The sequence below is a fragment of the Hipposideros armiger genome, unplaced genomic scaffold, assembly GCF_001890085.2.
Source record: "Hipposideros armiger isolate ML-2016 unplaced genomic scaffold, ASM189008v1 scaffold_49, whole genome shotgun sequence".
Taxonomy (NCBI): domain Eukaryota; kingdom Metazoa; phylum Chordata; class Mammalia; order Chiroptera; family Hipposideridae; genus Hipposideros; species Hipposideros armiger.
Genome location: NW_017731399.1, coordinates 4051130 through 4070784, shown reverse-complemented (window position 1 = coordinate 4070784; position 19655 = coordinate 4051130). Strand labels below are relative to the sequence as shown.

General features: G+C 47.3%; 1 protein-coding gene and 1 pseudogene across 2 annotated transcripts in view; both read left to right on the top strand.

The window, feature by feature from the left end:
* The first annotated feature begins 1987 nt into the window (after window positions 1-1987).
* DCAF4 (DDB1 and CUL4 associated factor 4) overlaps window positions 1988-19655 on the top strand; it is a 25320-nt gene continuing 7652 nt past the window's right edge. For both annotated transcript variants that reach the window (XM_019640258.1, XM_019640257.1), the window contains exons 1-8: window positions 1988-2132; window positions 7726-7822; window positions 9564-9661; window positions 10085-10242; window positions 10992-11074; window positions 12303-12405; window positions 14170-14313; window positions 15230-15279. In XM_019640258.1, coding sequence (XP_019495803.1) covers window positions 7734-7822; window positions 9564-9661; window positions 10085-10242; window positions 10992-11074; window positions 12303-12405; window positions 14170-14313; window positions 15230-15279 — 725 coding nt within the window. In that variant the 5' untranslated portion in view covers window positions 1988-2132; window positions 7726-7733. The remainder of the gene's footprint in view (window positions 2133-7725; window positions 7823-9563; window positions 9662-10084; window positions 10243-10991; window positions 11075-12302; window positions 12406-14169; window positions 14314-15229; window positions 15280-19655) is intronic.
* Window positions 3709-4657, top strand: LOC109381547 (protein FAM92A1 pseudogene; annotated as a pseudogene).

Genomic DNA, 19655 nt, shown 5'->3' with positions numbered 1-19655 from the left:
GTTGATTCATTTTAGATGCCATTTCAAAGAAAAACTTTTATTTGCCTTAGCTACCAATTCTGGGGAAAAAAGAATTATTTTAACTTTTGCTGGTAATACACACTATTTAGATACCAAGCTATCCTAATAGAGGGTGCTCAATCCATAGGAGTGTAGACCAAGCAGTGAGGTGCTTTACAGTCATCACATTTACTCCTCACAACCTTATCATGATCCTCCTTTTACCTATGAGGAAACTGAGGCTCAGAGATGCCAAATACTTCATCTAAGACCCAGCTTCCTTTGTGCATTGATTTGCAAATGTTCTTTAATCTTTTTTCTCAGGCTTGCCTGTTGCAGTTCCCCAAGGCATATCCGGTGCCTATCCTACTGTTCCCTCAATGGATATTCAATAAGGCCCTGGCTGGTGTTTGCCATTCATTCACTCAGCAAGCCTCCAGCCAACTCCGACTTTCTCCAGTGACACCAGCTCTTCATTTTAGAATTCGGTTTGGCTCCTCTCACAGAGTTCAATCCTGCAGATTCTCCCTCCTCTGAAAGGTGTCTCCCGTCTACCCCTCCCATCCCAGGTGTCACCACACTGGTTCAGCCCTGACTACTTTTCACAGGGACTGTTTGTGTTGCAATAAGCTCCTGACTAGTGTCCTAGCTGACTTCCACCATCTTTCCTCTCCAATCTCATCTAAGTGCTGCCTAGGTGATTTCCCTAAGACACAGCTCTAATCCCCAACTCTCAAACCGTCAGAGGCTCCCTCCGCCTGTTCCTTTCCCTGACATTTGACCCAGCCTACCTTGCTAGTTTTGCTTCCAAGACTCCCCTCCCATCCAGGCAAAAGGAATGCCTCACTATTCCTGGAACAGGCTTCCAATCGAGTTGTTTGTTCAGCTTAGGATTTCTCTGCCCTCTCAGGCTGCTCAAGTTTCATGAAGCTGTCCTTTATTCTGATTATATTCACTTCTCTCGTTTCCCTCACCATCTCCCTGCCACTCCACACCTTGCATTTGTTTGTAAACTCCTTCAGGGTGGAAATTCTACCTTCTTTGTTATTGATTAAAATGCTTTCACACACAGGTATAGTTGATAAACCCCACAACCTGTTTTCCAATAGGTCCGGCCACTCACAGGGGCCTGGGCTTAACAAGGCATACGGTGCACCAGGCCTGTTTGCGGCTAAACCAAGCCCTGTCCTATTTGAACCCAGCTCTCTTCACAAAACTGTCACTTCTGGTCAAGTGCCCATCACGGGCTTCCATTTTCCTTTTAGAAGATCTGATTGAAGTTAGCGAATACCTGGAACAGGCACAGCAAACAGATTATTCTGGAAATATTGGTTATATGAACAAATGGCGCTGGAAAGAACATCAGAACGTTAGATCAACTTCCTTGTTTTAACATAAGAAATCAAGGCACACAAAGGGAAGATGCTCACCCTAGGTCACACAAGCAAGTAGGAAACAGAACTAGACCTAGAAGCGAGGCCTCCGGACTGCAGTTCTGAGCAAGCTCCCCTGCACCTTGAAGCCACACAGACCTAGGGTCACCAGCCTCTGCTACCTGAGGTCATTGCCGAAGAGACATCACCACCTGTTCACTTGTTCCTTTTTCTTTCCCTCATCTCAGAGCCTCCTTCACCTTTCCCACCACACAATATTTCCTTCTCCCCAAGTCTCAGTTTTGAAGACAGTAGCCCGGAGCGGCGAGAGAGCTTCTACAGACTGGATCAATCGAATGCGGAGAGAGAAGGTAGCCAGTACTGGAGTAGAGTAGCCACAGCTCCGGAGCGGACCGCCTAGGAGATTCTGGGGTCGGAAGGCAGCCTCCGGCCCCGCCCCTGCTCCGCCCCCAAAACACGCCTGCTGACAGACAGCCTACCACCAGGCCTGGGCGGAGCCGAACCCCCCCAATCTCCGCCCTCTCCGTAAGATCCACCCTATTGGCGTAAATAGTCAGAAGCCGCGTTCAATGAGAAGGAGGGGGCGGCTGCCATGGCCCTATCCGCTGCGACAACACAAAAGCGGACGCAACTCACTGGTGGACACTGTATCGTGGTCTTTCCGGGTCCTTACACGTTTTGCAACTACTGCAGAGCCTGGGCCCGAGGGAGAGGCGAAAAGGACCCTCTTCTAAACGAGTAAGTTTGTGCCCGCTAAGGTGAGCGTTGGTGTCGGTCCAGGGGCTGCTGCTGCTTCCCGCACAGAGCTCGGGGTGCAACAGGGGCGTGGGGCGAAGGGGCGGGGAGGAGCCGAGCACGTGGAACACCGGCCTGATCCTGGCGTGGATGGGGGGACTGGGTCGCCGGGCTCCGAGTGTACGAAATTCGTGGGCGCGTGAAGCCGGGTTTATCCTGTCGGGTCGGTTTTGCAGCCGCAAACACTGGGGTAGGGAGACCGCGAGTGCCGCCGCTCAAGTGGCTGACCCGAAGGAGCGGTTTTTTCTAAACCCTAATGCTGAACGTGCCACACAACACTTGCCAGTGACTAGACTGCGGGCCCTTGGAGGCGGTTTCCCAGAAAGCTCAGATTGTGGTTAAATTGTTCAGACAGGTCAGCGTAACAATAACGCAGGTTGAAAGCTTACTGAGTTCTAGGCACTCTGTTAAGTGCTTTGCAAACATTAGCTAAGTTTTCCACGCACCTGCCTTGTGAGGTAGGTACTACTACCTTTGTCAGACGCGGCAAGAGGCCCAGTGAGATTGTCGCTTACCCAAGGTAACGCACAGATTAGTAGATGGTGGAGTTCCGAGTTAAACCCAAGCTTTCCTAGTTAACCTCCACACCGAGTTGTTAGCGGGAAAGCCACTTTTTCCACACTGGTACTGGCATGTCCGGGAAGCCTCGTCGTCTCCCCAGTTAACCTCAGAAACCATGATACCCCCTTCCCCTTGATGGGTGTGATTCGTCGACAGACATTGTCTTGTGAATCAAAGAGCAAGAAGGAAAGTAAATTGATGCGACAACTTCCTAGAGGAAACAAAATTCCCAAGCCCCAAACTCTAGTTTTAAATAACAGTGGAAATTATAATTAAAATATAAGGGGGTGTCCTGTAAGTCACCAAGCCCAGGGGCCAGAGCAGACACTACTGGTGTCTTTCTGGGCACGATGCTTACTTAGCCCTCTAAGCCCTCATTCGTAAAGTAGAGTTAAAAAAAAATAGCAACTCACGGTGGGCACGGCAAGCTTCTGGTAGAGGCCATTTTGTATTCGGTTTTACAAATCAGTCGCTTCAGCATTTCCATGTTACAGTCCAGCGGTCTCTGTAATCTTAATTCTTTTGTTGGATATTTACAGTGTTTCTCACTTTAACTATTAGTACAGCTGTACTACATCGTTTCTGGTTTTGAGATAGAATTCACCGTCTTAACGTGTACAATTCGGTGGGTTTTGTAGCATATTCGCAAGATGGTGCGACCATCGTGTGACATCTCGTACTCCAGACCATTTTCATCACTCCAAAAAGAAATCTTGTGACCCCCGTGCTGCCCAGGTGCCTCGGAGCAGTGCGTTGCTGGGCTCCAGCCCAGGCCCCCCACTTCTGTGGTAGGCAGGATGTCGAGGCCCAGCTGCCCTGCCGCCCAACCTGAGGGTTTGGGTGGGGCAAGTGGAGCCTCTCGCCCACGCTGAATTTCAATCTTGGGCGGAGTTCTGGGCCTACCTCTCTGGGTTAGAGCAAGTGGACCAACCAGAGCCCGAGGTGTGTGCTCCCACCGATGCTTCCACACTCAGAACCCGGAAGGGAGGCTGCCTGCAACCCCACGTGGCCCCCGTTGACCCCATCCCGCAAGCCTCGGGCCTTTTCCAGGCCTACACCTTCGGAATTTTGTGGGCAGGCCTGGAATGGCTACTTGGGGCATGGGAGGGGCAGGTTATCCAGGAAACTAGGGCTCGCAAAACAAAAGCACTTTGGAGAGCCAAGCCAAATCTTTGCCGCTCCTGTGAGGAAAACTGCCAGACTGTGAGGCAAAGCCTATCTCCTGATGAGATCCACGAGTAGGTCTCTGTAGAAGACCCCCAGGTTTGAAACAAGTACGAGGAACTGCACAGGTGTTGGCCGAACTTCAGGATTATCGACAACTGGAGTTTGAAAGACTCGTGCAGCCAAAGGAACCGAACCTTTGAAAGCTCATGGAACCATTGTAAAAATGAAATGAAATGACCTCGAATCAACATTAACAGCAAGGAATGGAGAAGCTAAGCAGTTAACTGAATTAGAAAGGACAAGTCAGCAAATTGATGGACATGTTATTTCACTGGCGGAACCCAGTTAGAGAGTTACGGTGGATGCTACCCAAACAACTTGCATCTGGAGGAAACTATTAGCAGATTTGAAAAGCAGAAAATAAAAGATATAAAGTCTATATTTTCAGAATTTATCACTATTGAAATGTTATTCACAGCAAAGCTTTAGAGGTGTGTTCTGCTGTCTACCAAAATATACAAAAGATTGATGAGAAAGAAGATCTAGTGGTTTTTTAGAAGCTCTAGGTATCCGCCAGAATATCCATCTCTTTTAGATGTAAGAGCACGTTCAAAGTTGCCTTTTCAGAGATCACTGTCAATAAGAGGGTATCTGGACCAGAATAGGTGTCCAATTGTCATCTAAGAAAGGATGGACAAGCAGAAGATGAAGAGTTAGATATTAAAGAAGAAGAAAATTAATTTTCCTAAGTGTACTTCTCATTTTCATTTTCATCTTAAAATGACTCAGAATCTGGGATTACTATATTGTAAAACTTTATACTGGCTTGCTATGTTAAACCTCAAAATGAAATGCTAACTGAAAATAGAGAAAAAAAATTGAAGGAAATTTATGCTGACCCAAAATGAAGGTTTTAAAAATATTACACCTAGTCATTTCAACCTCCTTCCTAGTACTATGTGATCTTTTTTATATGACACCACCCGTGTTTTTGGATTTTAAAGTACTTAATGCACTGTTCTTTGCTGGGAGTGCTATAGTAAGTAGTAAGTAGAGTAAGTAGATAACAAAAACTATAAAAGATCTACCAACTCCACTTAGCTTCTTTTAGGTTGACTCCAGAAAAGGATCTTATCTAGTCATTCTGATTAAATACAAATACAATTTCATGAAGCTTTTAGTGAAAAGACAAGTTTTCCTTTTTTAAGCTTTTACTGAAACAAAGCATCATTTGATTTGTAAATTTACCTTTCAACAAGTGTATAACCACACAGAATAAATATGACACCAATATATCAGTGTTTTACAAATGCATAAAGCATACATTTTAGTTTAAATAAAAGTCACATTAACCTGATTCTGGTTTTAAAACAAAACTGGTGTCATACTAAAGTGTTATATATGGTACTACAGCTTTTGGAAAGCTAGTGATTTGGTGGAACGTTGCCTAAGAAAACAAACAGGTACACATGGAACATCATAAATCATTTAAAATTCTATAAAAATTTTACCAAGCTACCACCTAGGCAATAAAAAGGTATGTGTAACTAGTTACTCTTATTCCTGAAAATATAAAACAATTTAATCAGAGCATTTATCAACTCATTTGGGATAACTGAAAAAAACAATTCTTCATAACAGAAAAATAGAGACTGTCAAGAAGCTTTAAAAAAAAAAGGACCTTTGTACTACTTAGTCACTCCTGATTCTCGACCTCCTCTCGTCCCAGCCCCTGAAAAACGTGTGTGCACACGCGCACCTCTCTATTCCTCTATTTCTCTCTCTCTCTCCTCCTACTCCTCCCCCCGCCCCCTCCCCCCCAAATTTGTCTATTCTGGAGATTTCATATACACTGAATCATACAATTTTATGTCTGACTTCGTTCACTTAGCATAAGGTTTTCAAGGTTCATCCACGTAGCATGTGTCAGTACTTCATTCTTTTTTTTTTTAAGATTGTTTTATTGGGGAATTGGGGGGAGGGGAACAGACAAGTTGCTGTCCTTTTGCTCTTCAGTCTAGTTGTGGAGGACGTCGCTTCACTTGCCCATGTTGGTATGATCATTGTGCTCTTCCCAGGTGAGGCAATCGGTCGCTGGTCATTGGTCGGCCACTCACAGCGGCTCCGAGCAGCTCACACTGGCTGCTGGCCGCTCACGCTGGCTGCCAGCCACTCACGTAGCTCACGGCAGCCCACTGCAGCCCTGCTGCAACCTACGCCGTCACCAGCTCTAGGTCAAGCTGTTGTTCATCATCTTAGCTGTAGAGGGCACAGCGTCACTGGCCCTCAATGTGGGATCCGAAGCACAGCCCTGCTGCTCAGAGCTGGTGCTCCCAAGCGAGCTCTTAACCAGCTGAGCCACTCCACTGGCCCAGTACTTCATTCTTTTTATGGCTGAATAACATTTTGTTGTATGATTGTACCACTTTTTTTTTATCCATTCATCAGCTGATGGAAATATGGGTTGTTTCCACTTTTAGGCAATTATGCATAATGTTGCTATGAATGTTGCTGTCCAAAGTTTTGTGTGGCCATATGTTTTCATTTCTGCTGGGTTTTACTGGGTCACCTTATGGTAACCCTTTCTTGAGGAGCTGCCAAACTGTTTCCAAAATGGCTGTGGCATTTTATTTTCCCACCTGGAAATCAAGGAATTTGTTACAGAATTTGTGAAATGTTTGGTTAAGTATTATACTCACTAAATTTCTCTTCTTTTATATTAAAGTTGCCCCAACCGACAATCATAGGTTGACACGGAAGTGGTTGAATAAATGGTGATTTCTGGAATGTAGGTCCAGACTTCTAGGGCTCTGTTTGATGCTAACAGGCACGCTGCACTCAAAAGTAGAAGTTGGGAAATAAAAGCAAGTAGGTTTCTAATCTGGCCTTTGGTTGCATTCAGCCCTAGACATTTTTTTCTAATTTTGTTGTGGCATTTGAATGTGGTTTTAAAATGTGTTCAGTAAGATATCATTAGTGTCTCCAGTGAGTGGGGAGAAAATCACCAGGCATTGAGAAAACCTGAAACTCACAGCAACTGGTCCGTGGACCACAGTTCAATCTTTTTAAGAGCTAATGGGATTCCAGGTGTTAAAACTTGTGATGTTTTGATGATTAAATGATAGATTCAGGCTATACAAGATAAGCTTTGAAAAAGCCACTCGAAATAGAAGTGCTTTTATCTCACTATGTCAAAAACAAACAAACATATGCACATCCTTCCCTTTAACAGCTAGTGTACTTCAGAAGCTAAAACACTCTTTAGAAAGCATATTGAGAAGTCATCCATACTGACCCCTGATTAATTAACGTTCATAGTTTTCCCTGCTTAATACTAAAACTGCATAGGAGAAAGTGATTACTATTAACTGTTCTCTGTAAATAGGATGTGTGTAGATTGAAAGAAAAATAATATACTCTGGTATTACATGGTAAGAAAAAGAAAAAAGAATAAGAGAGCTCTCACGCCAGGCTCAAATTGTTGTCTTAAAGTAATTGTGAGAGTCTGTCAGCACCTCACACAGTGACCCAGGGAATGGAGGTTAGCAGGTTGTCAGGCCAGGTGTTGACAGTGTGGTAAGAGCACTGCAGCCAGAGAAGTGGCTACAGTCGCATTGGATTTTATCCATGTCTCTCTCCACCTGGAGGCAGCCCTTTACAGGTGAGACTTGGTTTGTGTGGTGGTTTTGATGATAATCCAGGATGGGCCATCCTTTTGCCTAGTTCTGAGCATGAAGGAACTATTAAGCGAATAGAAAAATGCATGCACACACATTTGCATGTAATTTTCTTTTTTTTTCTCTTATAGGAGCAGAAATGCACAAAGGCAGCTGGAAAAGCAGAAGACATGGGAGAAGGAACCAGCGGCAGAACTCTAGGTTCAGACAGCACGTTTCTAACGAGAGGCAAGTGCGGTGTCATTCTAGCATCGTCCGGCACCCTCACATGCACGTGAATCCCTGGAGGGCTTGTCACAAGACAGGGTCTGAGAGGGGCCCAGTGAGAGTCTGCGTGTCTAACAAAATCCCAGACTTGACCAATGTTGTAGAAAGATCAGGACAGTGCCCAATGTTTGTATGTTTTGAAAGGAGAACTATGAATATTTTGGGGGCCCCAGGCCTTCCCACAGGGTCACAATGTGTAGCAAAATGTGATCTGTGTAAGAAGAGTTTCAATTCAGCTCTGGCAGAGTCACGTGGAAACACGCTGGACAGACACCTTCTGGGCTCCATGTGGAAAGAATGGAGCAGCAGTCCTTGGAATAGCAGGTCTTAGACTAGAAACATAGACATTTGTCATGACACTTAATCCTTCCTTCCTTCCTTCTGCTGCTGATCACAGATGAGCTGCCTCAGGAAGCCCTGGGCCATAAAAAGGGAGAATAAATTTTCTCTGAAACCATGCATAGTTAGTATTTATAGACAAAAGAGAAAGTTCTTGTATTCCTTCAACCTAGTTTTGCAGTTTGTACTCCTTTTGGTGTGAGAGGAGGGGAGTTCTTAATTTTTTTTTTTTTTAAGATTTTTGTTGGGGAATTGGGGGAAGGGAACAGTGCTGGGGAATTGGGGGAATGGGGGAAGAGGAACAGACAAGTTGCTGTCGTTTTGTTCTTCAATCTAGTTGTGGAGGATGTTGCTTCACTGGTCCAAGTTGGCACCATCATTGCGCTCTTCTCTGGTGAGGCAGATCAGTCGCCGGCTTCTGGATGGGCACTCACTGCAGCTGCTGGCCGCTCACGCTGGCTGCTGGCTACATACGGTAGCCCATGGCAACCCACTGCCACAGGGAGTGCAGCCTACGCCGTCACCGGCGACTCATGGCGCCGTCACCGGCGACTCATGGCGCCGTCGCCGGCGACTCATGGCAGCCCAGCTCCAGGTTGAGCTGTCGTTCAGCATCTTAGCTGTGGAGGGCAGTGTCACTGGCCCTCATATGTGGGATCCGAACCGGGGCCCTCTGGCATCCCAAGCGAGTTCTTAACCATCGCGCCACTCGGCCGGCCCGGGAGTTCTTAATTTTAAAGAGGATTTTATCAGGATTCTAAAATTAGGTCTTTTGTTATATCATTGTATCTTTTAGCCTATAATTGCCGTAGAAGCTGCTTGTTGCTTTGCAAAATGTTTAAACCATGGTTCTATCCCAGTATTACTGAGCAGATCCCCTCTGTGCCCTGAACCCCAATTTCTCCATCTGTGAGGTTGGTTAGCCAAGTAAAATTTAAACTCTTTGTACTGCTGAATCTAATAAAGAATGAAATTCACCTGGCCTTATAACTGCCGTTGAACTGTCAAATGAGCCCTGCTGGTAAAATTGTTATTGGCAAGGATTTCTGTTCTCCTTTCATCCAGAAAATTCCAAAAGACCTCACGAAATGCTCAAGTGAGGAGATAGGAGAAGGGAATTACTGTGATGTGCATCCTCTTAAGGATGAGAAACCAAAACCTTGCCCTGACTTTGGTGTATTTGCAGTAGGTAAACTGCTTTCAAGGAAAGGAGGGGTCAGTGCTCCCCAAGTAATCAAAGGTCAAAAGGTCAGGGGTGAAGGCTGTGGAACTGCCTGACCTGCGGTCAGAAAAGGACCCACAGTCAGAAAACGACTGGGATGTCAGCCCTTTCCTGCAAGTTACCATGACTGTGTGTCAACAGGTGTAACACAGAGGCACAGCAGAGCCCACAGGATCCTGGCCACAGCACCCAGGAGGCCCCATCGACCTCATCCAGCACAGCTGGGAGTTCTGTGCCAGGTAGGGCAGTCTGCCGGGTCGGACTGCTGGCCCTGCCTGTGGGGAAAGATGAAACCGAGTCTTGCCTCGTCATCATCTGGTCATGTCTGTCCTGGCTGCCCTTCCTCCTCGGGCCTGTGTGTTTTCACTTGCATGTGGGTAGACTCCATGTGTGTCACTGCCCTTCCCTGGCTTAGAGGAAATTCTGGGACCAAATTGAAACACGAAAGGGAAGAGCTGGGTGTGTCAAGGACGGTGGTCCTGAGGCAAACACTCCCCGCAGGACTGAACTGGGCCCAGGATGGTGACTGACAATGCTAGCCCACTTGCAGCCCCTCAGGAAATACAAGCAGCTGTGAGGGGTGGTGGACAGGCCACTGGGCTGCATACAAGGTGGGTCGGTTGCTAGTGTTTTAAGTTGGATTTTATTTCTTTTGACTAAAGATCTACCAGGGTATTACTTTGACCCTGAAAAGAATCGCTACTTCCGCCTGCTCCCTGGACATAACGCCTGCAACCCCCTCACGAAGGAGAGCATCCAGCAGAAGGAAATGGAGCGCAAAAGGCTGCAACTGCTAGAAGAAGAGGACAAGCAGAAAAAGGTGGGCTCCACACTCCTGGTGGCCGCCCTGTCCCCTGCACTCCTGCCAGCCTCCACCCACTGCTGAAAGCGGGTGCCAATTAAACGCCCTGTGACACTCAGGATAGTGCACTGTAGGGAGTGTGGTGTTGACTTTTCCCTGACGGGAACCTGATGAAGAGAGTAAGAACAAGCAAGAAATCTCCCCCCCCCCTTTTCCTGCTTACTAAGTTTCATCGGTAATTCTAACATTTTCTCCTTCCCTGGGGGTTTCTTGAAAAGCAGCGTGATACAGTTTCAGTAACTGTATATTTTAAATAGAAAACCAGGGTATGTGGTTTGGACATGAGGGTCTCTTGTATTGCTTCTGGGGATTAGATGCCAGGACATTTTGATGGTTAAGGGGGCAACAGAATGGAAAGTCCAGGCCTCAGGGTCTCACCATAGTCGAGTGGAAAGCACGATGCAGACCCAAGTGTCCAGTGCCATTCCTGTACTCACTAGCTTTGTGGCTTCTTCTACCCAGGTATAAATCGATGGGGAGCTCGGACAGAGGCGTTGAGCAGACTTGCCAGCTCACACATACTTCCTTGTGATGTTTTCTTTTCTCTTGCCAAGCAGAGTAGCCAAGGAGACAGTCTATTTTTATGCATATAATTTCTGCCAGCTTAGTACCTGTTTCTTCATTGCATCCTATGAAACGAAAAACATTCTCCATTATCCCATAATATAAAACTTCACTGAATCTATCTTTTTTTTTTTTTAATTTAGAAACTAGCCAGGATGGGATTTAATGCATCTTCCTTACTACAAAAAAGTAAGCTGGGTTTTCTCAACACCACCAGTTATTGCCGGTAAGTCAATGTCTCGCCGTTATGTTTTCTTCATGAATGTTCTTTTCCTATTTTATTTCCATGGTTCAGAATCCAGTCAAGAACCCATATAGGTATTTTGTGAGGAGTCTTCACGATTGAGGTACTCCAGCTCACAGCCTGCCTTCTGCTGCTGAAACCAGCCCTGAGAGAATCATTTTCCCTCTAGAACAAAGGGGGGACTCCTGTAGGAGGTCAGGGAGACAAGAGAGGGGATCTAGGCAGAGAAATTAGGCAGGCATTTCTCAGGATGTTCCCTCTGTTACTCTGTGCCAGGTAAGGCAGTTAAATCATGTTTAGTGGTAGGTCTTATAACTTCATTCCTGGAAGATTTCTGCCTTCTTTTCTTCTTATCTAATGAGTTGTCACCAAAAATGGAGCATTAAATGGATATATGTGTACTAAACTTTATCTAAATACTTGTGATTCCTGATATAATTCTTAACTAAAACCTTGTAAGATAGGTTGATACTTCCCCCGGTTTCCAGAAGAGACTGAGGCTCAGAGTGGAGTGATTTTCTCAAGGAAAAGCTAGCAAGAATGGGATCTGCTTGACTCCAGTGCCTGAGCCCCTAATTCTCGTGTTCTGTTGCCTCCCGCTGTGTGTGGGCAGGTGAAGAAACAACATTAGTCGGGGCAGTTTACAGGGGACATAGCTGCCTCATTTTGGAGCAGGGCTGCCTTCAGGGTAGGCCAGCCATGCAGGAGGGATGGCAGGGGCGTGTCGCTCCTTTACTTCCCTAAAGTAGTTACAGGTCTAGTTCAAAAGATGTGTCCTTTACCCTAAAACAAGCTTTGTCCTTAGTGGAGACCAAGCGTGGTGTGGAGCAGGAAAGGGATGGCAAGTTGAACGCTGCACGCCTGGGCTCTGTTCATTAGCTGTGTGTCTTGCACGTTTCATCTGTCGGGCACCTGCTCTTGGTCTCGAGAGAAAGAGTTGTCCTAGAGGATCCAAAACCAAATTCCTCCAGCTCTAACTTCCTTTGACTCTGTGACTGGGCCACCCGTTTCTTTTCTTTAGTTTACCTGAGTTCTAAAATTGCATTTATTTGGGATCTTGTTCAGTTCCATTGCTGAGAAATAATATGAAGAAGGCCGACTAGGGGAGATGGTCTCCAGGGTGTTGGACAGGGTAGAACCCCCGAACCTTCTCATGGGTACTTAGGTATGGCAACCGTGCCCTCCCTGCCCCTCTCTTTCCCTTCTGCAGTTTAGCCCATGAGCTTCGAGTGAGCTGCATGCAGAGGAAGAAGGTCCAAATTCACAGCTCGGATCCCTCCGCTTTGGCGAACAACCAATTTAACCTCATACTGGTGAGTGGAAGGGAGCTATCTGTGGATGCCAAAGGTATGGCTGCCATCTCCTGACACTTCATGGCTTAGCATTGGCTTCCATCAAGCCTGGCTGTGTAGATGCCAGTTGCATGAAAGCAGGCGGTGTCCTCTAGGTTTTATGGTTTTAACAAGTACCTACCGGCTACCTATTGGCAGGTGCCACACCAGCAGGGCAGGCCATGGTGACCTTTGTCACCCCTACTATAGCTGTCATTTGACATGAGAGCCAGGGCCCACCACACATTGACTGAGAACTATCACAGAGTAACTTGCCCTTGGGTGTGTTGTGTACACAATCAAAAGGGTACACAGTGGACCTGGGGGCTTCTCATCCTCACACTGGGCAGGATCTGGTGAGCAAGCCTGAAGCTCCAGTTCTTCAGTAGCAGCAGCGTGTCACTCCCCTGCTTGCTGTCCCTGACTGAGTGGCACATCTGGGCCTGCACACCCACCACACCTTCATCACGCCATTTGCAGGGAGCAGAAAGTCTCTGCTTTTGGTTACACCCAGGCTGCAAGCCAGGGCCAACTACTTGAGCCCAAGGGCCAGGGAAGTGTTGGCAGCAGGTCCCTGTACACAGAAGCCAGACCACTCAGCTAGGCTGGGAACTCGAGACCACAGGAGAGCGTGGCCTGCACAGCAAGCCCTGCCCTTCCCAGAGGCCTGCTGACAGGACTGGGGCTGAAGCTGCAGAACTGGTCCTTGACATCCTGCCCAGGAGACCTCAAAAGCAGAGCCCTTCCTCATAAGGGGTACTGGGGGCCAGGACTCACATTCTCTCCTGTGGCTTTACCCCCATACGTGTTTGGGGATAGTCGACCTGAATACTTTCTTGCAGTGGGTTCCTCTCAGGAGCCCTTTGCCTGTGACTCTTCAGTAAAGGGGCTGGTGGGTGGGGGCATGGCAGCAGAGGTCACTGTGCACATGCTGCTTAGTGCAGCCTGAACTCCCGGGTCCTCACACTTGGTCTCACACAAGCTGTGGGCTGGCCCTTGGGCGACCTTCCCCATCACCCAGAGTTATGATAACCGGCTGACTGGTGTGGCCCGAGGGTTGGGAAGGACGGTTGGTAATAATTCTTCCCAAGTAAACTTGGAAAGTGAGTGCCTTTTCACCAGCATCCAAACTCGTATGTATGTGTATATATTTATAGATATATATAAAACATAACTATATAGTTTTTGCTTTGAAATAATTATTAATCACATTTTTTTAATGAAAAATCTTAAGAACCTACATCCCAATGCAGTCTCTTCTATTGTAATTTTTTCTCAGCGTAGCATCTTTTTTTTCCTTAGTGGTAATTATGGTGCCTATGTAATGGGAATACAATTTTATATCCCCCTTTTATCCCTTGAACATTTTCACTAGCATTCATGTTGCTCTGTGGCTTTCATGATGGCCCTTTGCTCTGTTACCACGTGTCTCATCTGAATAGTTCCGCTGGGTAGACATTAAGACTCTTCCAAACCCAGTTCTGAGTGGGGTCACTGCAGACCTCAGACTTCTTGCCACACCTCCTCATTGTCATCCTTGTCCTTGCTCCTGAATTGTGAGACCAGACACCTTTTAGCTTTGCCCAACTATGGCTACGCCAAGTAGGGGCAAGTTAGGTCATCTCCACGTTTCCTCATGGACAGGAGCTCTCATCTGGTGAAAACTTACAGAGCACGGGGGCTGGAAGATGTGGGCAGGTGGTCTTAGGCCTGGGAGGTCACCTACAATCCACTTGCCTTCTCCAGGCGGATACCAACAGTGAGCGGCTCTTCACAGTGAATGATGTCAGAGTGGGAGGCTCCAAGTATGGCATCATCAGCCTGCGCGATCTGAAGACCCCCACACTCAGGGTGCATATGCACGAAAACCTCTACTTCACCAACCGGAAGGTACTCGGCCCTTCTCTTTGGTCTTGCAGCCCGCTTTGGGTCTAGGGCCACTGCAGCGGTTGGCCAAATTAAGAATAGAGGAGAGAACTTTGTGAAGAAGGCAATACTTGGTTACCTCATTTTCCTAAGGGAAAAATTGAGTTTTAGATCCTGAGAACCCAAAGGGGAAGAAAAGGGCCTCCTGCGTTTGTTGTCTTGGAGGAGGAATGACTTTAGGTGGGGGAAGGCTTGAAGCAGTGGTTCTTTAACTGGTTGTAAGGAACTTCCGTTCAAGAGGATCGAGTTAAGCTGAAGGAGCCCACACCAAGGCACAGAGTTTCTGGGAGGTGGGCTGCAGTAGCCTGGGTGGAGGGTCCTCCCAGTGCGTCAGGACGATGCGTCAGTCACTCAGACAGTTTTTGCCTGACACTGAGGTTTACATTAAGTATGAGGAGCTTGCTGCCTAGGGGGAACCTTTAAATTGCAGTGGAGTGACAACTGCATCTGTAAGAAGCTATGAGTTTCTGTTCTGTTGGGATATGAGCCATGAGATGGATACAGGTTGAAGACGGTTTCTGGGTCAAGTGAGATCCAGTACACCTTTAGAGTTAGATTTGTTTCCGGCATTGCAGGGAAGTCATCCCCACCCTGGAGGGTAGACCAGATGTCTCACTATGAGGCTCATGCTGACGATGAAGGACTGAGGCCTGGGGGCTGCTTCCTCCCTGTCCCTCTTCAAGGCTCTATGCGTTTGGGCAAGGAACTTCCCTGTTCTCAGAGTGCTTGTTGCAGCACCTTTTAAAGGAGCGAGACCTAGAGAAAGAAGCCATATGTCTATATCCCCACAAGTTATTCCACAGAAAAGCATTTGCCTATTTCTCTCCATGGGTTGGCAGTCAGACCAATCTTTCTGTCTTGCTGTATGCTTCCTCACCAGGTGAACTCTGTGTGCTGGGCCTCGCTGAATGACTTGGATTCTCACGTTCTGTATCTTTTGGCAGATGAAGGGGTTTGGCGGGCAGGCCATGCCCTGATGTGGAAGGGCATCTGTGAGGTTTGTGAGGTGGCATCTTAGTGGTCAGAGGTCTGGGCCATTCTGCACGCACCCTCACACATTCAGAAAGAGCAGTGCACATGGGCAGAAAACAAGGCCTCTTCCCATGGATCATAGGGAAGTAGTTGAGGTCCTGGGATGACGCTGGGATGGGGCACTGTGTGCCGGACACTGCTCTGGAACTTGACAGTTGGTGCTTTGGCAGAGACATAAAGCAGTAAGGCGCAGTAAAACCCTGGGAAGGAACCCCAAGTCCTGAAGTGAAGGAGGAGCCAAGAGCTGCAGTGGTCCCAGGGCGGGGTGGGTCTCCTGGGGGAGGCTGACGGCAGGCACCAGGAAAGGGGCTCCTTTGGCGAGTGACATGGGTTGTGGGCCCTGGGCCTCGGGTTCCTGCCAGAGGTGGCCTTCCGAGCATTCTTCATTGCAGTCTCTGCCTTCCCAGGGAGCCATAGCTGCGAGCACAGTAGAGTAGTGTCAGGGTAGCTGGGCCTGGGGGATGTTGATGATGCACAGGACACCTGTCCATCACGAGCTTCAGGGGAGGAGATTGTTTGACCCAGAGCCACATGTTAATGAGTCTTGTCTTGGTTCATTTCGGTAATAAATGAGTTCGTGAAATTATGACTATGTACCAAACACCTACTTCCATGAGTCGTCATGAGGTTAACAGTTAACATCTGTGAATGCACGTAGCACAATGCTTGGCATGTCATGGGTCCTCGACAGATGGCGGAATCAGAACCTGTGTTTTTCATTTGTTCCACAGCACTCTATTTCAGAGGGTTTTAAAGCCTAAATTGGAGATCTATTTATAAATTTTAGGTAAGACAAACACAACACTGTGTGTTCTGTAAACTGGAAGTTTTAGGCGGCTTTCTTTGGGTGGAATCCTGTGGGCTGATGGGACCACCTGTTACTGTGATGATCTTACCAGAGGACAGAAGAGACCAAGTCTTAGAAGAGAGAAAACAATAACCTCACTCTCATTTCTGAACCTAAAACAACGTGGCGTTTTTTCATTTTCCTGTGGGCTGTGAAGATAGAAACCCTTATACTTGGGTTTAAAGACTATGAAGAGTGTGCTGCTTGTAGCTTGACCAGCAGCTTGTCCTCTGGTGGTCATTTCAGGTCATCTTCAGGTTTTTTTTGCACCTGCTGCTTCTGAAGATCATGGAACTTTCTCCCTTTACAAAAATAGCACCTGTTCAGACCTGCATTCTGTGCTTTTTTCCCCCAAAAGAATGGTGGGAGGTTAGACTGAATTCTTTTCTACACTTACTGGGCTTTTCATTAACCTTCAGCCCGCTAAAGGATTAAGTCTAAAGTACTGGCCCTGTAAGTATGCAGAGTGTGACTGTAGCCTGGGTTTTAGCCGCACACCACACATTCAGACTGTCAAGAATGATGCATAATAATTCTGCAAGTATTTACATTTTCAGTGAGGTATGGGCATGTCCATTCCACCAGCCTTTACTGAGCATGTAATCCCTGTGCAAAGTGCTGCAGATGGGCAGTTTAGCCGGTGACTAGCCTGTGGAGTGATTGTGGGGCAGTTGGATGCAAGAGGGATGCAGGGATTGCGGCAGCCTTCCTGGAAGTGATTCCTACATGGGAAAGAGGGGACAGAGCTCCCAGAGAAGGAAGAGTCCAGAGAGAGCTTGGCATGTTGGGCAGCATTATGTGGTCTGGTATCTGTGCTGTCTCTGACTAAGTAGGGCTTTGCAAGACAGAATCCTCAGGGATGTCAGATGCTCCTGGAAGATGGTGGGTGTGGAGTCATTTCTTTTTTTTTCTTAAGATTTTATTGGGGAATTGGGGGAGGGGAACAGCATTGGGGAATCAGGGAAGGGGAACAGACAAGTTGCTGTCCTTTGGTTCTTCAGTCTAGTTGTGGAGGACGTCACTTCACTGGCCCATGTTGGTATCATGATCATTGCGCTCTTCCCGGGTGAGGCAGTTGGTCGTTGGCCATTGGACAGCTGCTCATGGCAACTCACAGCAGCTCTCGCCGGCCACTCATGCTGGCTGCCAGCCACTCACGATAGCTCACGGCAGCCCACTGCAGCCTACGCTGTCGCCAGCCACTCAAAGCAGCCCAACTCCAGGTTGAGCTGTTGTTCACCATCTTAGCTGTAGAGGGCGCAATGTCACTGGCCCATGCGGGACCCAAACTGGCGGCCCTGCTGCTCAGAGCGTGTGGTTCCAAGCCAACTCTTAACCAACTGAGCCAGTCGGCCAGCCCGTGGAGTCATCTCTTATATAGCAGTGCAGGCTGGCATCGGTGAACTCTCAAACAGAAGGCCCCTGCAGGACTGAGCAGGCAGTACAGGAGAAGCACAAGTCTAGGAGGCTGGGAATCTCGACCAGGGAATCTTGGCAGTAGGAGAAAGTCCAAGGATGGAACTCCAAGAGAGGGGTGTTTTGGAGGCCAAGAAGGAGTATGTGTTAGAAATCGTGCTGCAGGACCAGGGGCCAAGACTGGAAGGTGTTCATCAGAGTTATAAACTAGGGGCTCATTGAAGACCTTGGGGAGAACATTTCACTGGAAAGGTGACTCATACGTAGAGTTCCATGGGTTGAAGAGGGAAAGAAAGGCAAGGAAGTGGGGATAAACAGGTTCTTCCTGAGAAAATTTTGGCTGTGAAGGAGAAGAGAGGAACGAAATCAGTCAGAAGACAGTTCAGTAGGAAAGTAGGCAAAGACTATAGAGACAATTAAAAAAGGAAACCCAATGACTATAATCAGATAATACACCCAGTTGTAGTCAGGAAAATGCAAATTTAAATAATAACGAGATGTCATTTTTATACCTATTCACGCAAGCACAAATTTTAAAAGTCTGATGGTGCCAATGTTTGGCAAATGCAGAGAATGGGAAAAACTGGTATAAGCACACTGATAGGACCGCTTTCAGTTGAAGATGCGTGACCCTTAACCAGCCCTCAGTTCCACTCTAGATGTAGTCATCGGAGCAGAGTTTTCAAACTGCGAGTCATAACCTGTCAGTGAGCCATTAAATCAGTTTGTCAACAGCATTTTTTGAATGAAATAGACTATAAGACATCAGAGTTTCATCCTTAGGGCAGATATTTTATCAAACTTTTTTCAAATATTTGTATGTATATAGCACATTGTAGTGTAAAATTAAGTTCTCACCACGGGTTTAAGAAACACTGCCTTAGAAAAGCCTCCCACACATGGGTGTAGGAGACAGGAAGATGCTTATTCCAGCAGCAAGCCAAAAAAAAAAAACAACAACCTAAGTGCCCATCAGCAGATTGGATAAATAAATTGTGATATATTTATATGAAAGAATGCTCCATGGTGAAAATGTAGGAAACGGGCTACAAACATCAATACAGATGCATCTAGAAGACAATGGAGATTGAAAAGTTGTAGAAGATACTCTGTGTGATGCCATTTACATATGTTTTTTATTTTTTTTAATTTTTATTTATTTTAAAGAGTTTTTGGGGGAATTGGGGAAGGGGAATAGTGTTGGAGAATTGAGGAAGGCCTGCTGGCAGCTCGTGTCTGCTCAGCTCAAGGTGCCGTGTGCAGGAGTAAAACTGGAAACCTTGTTAGGAGCATGTGCTCTTACCAACTGAGCCATCCTGCCACCTGTTGGCAGCTCACCTTGGGCGCTGGCCCATGTGGGAATCGAACCGGAGACTCTGTTGCTCAGAGCTCATGCTCTTAACCAACTGGGCTACTTGGTTGGCCCTACATATGTTTTTTAAACATAAACAATTTTTTTTTTTTTAAGATTTTATTGGGGAATTGGGGAAGGGGACCAGCCAAGTTGTTGTTCTTCAGTCTTCATTGTGGAGGGTGCCAGTCACCATCTGGCTTCCCATTGGCCGCTGGTGGCCTCTAAGCTCAAGGTGCTGTGTTCAATCTTAGTTGCGGGTGGGCGTAGCCACCATCCCAGCAAGAAGGTTGAACCAGCAGCCTTGTTAAGAGCGCATGCTCGGGGCCGGCCTAGTGGCGCAATGGTTAAGAACTGGCTTGGGACGCCAAAAGGCCCCGGTTCGGATCCCACATATGAGGGCCAGTAACACTGCCCTCCACAGCTTTGATGCTGAACAACAGCTCAACCTGGAGCTGGGCTGCTGTGAGTCGCCGGCGATGGCTAGGCTGCAGCCCCTGCTGCAGTGGGTTGCCTTGGGCTACCGTGGGTAGCCAGCAGCCAGCAGCCAGCGTGAGCAGCTGTCCAGAAGCAGGCGACTGATCTGCCTCGCCCGGGAAGAGCGCAATGATGGTGCCAAGTTGGGCCAGTGAAGCAACGTCCTCCACAACTAGACTGAAG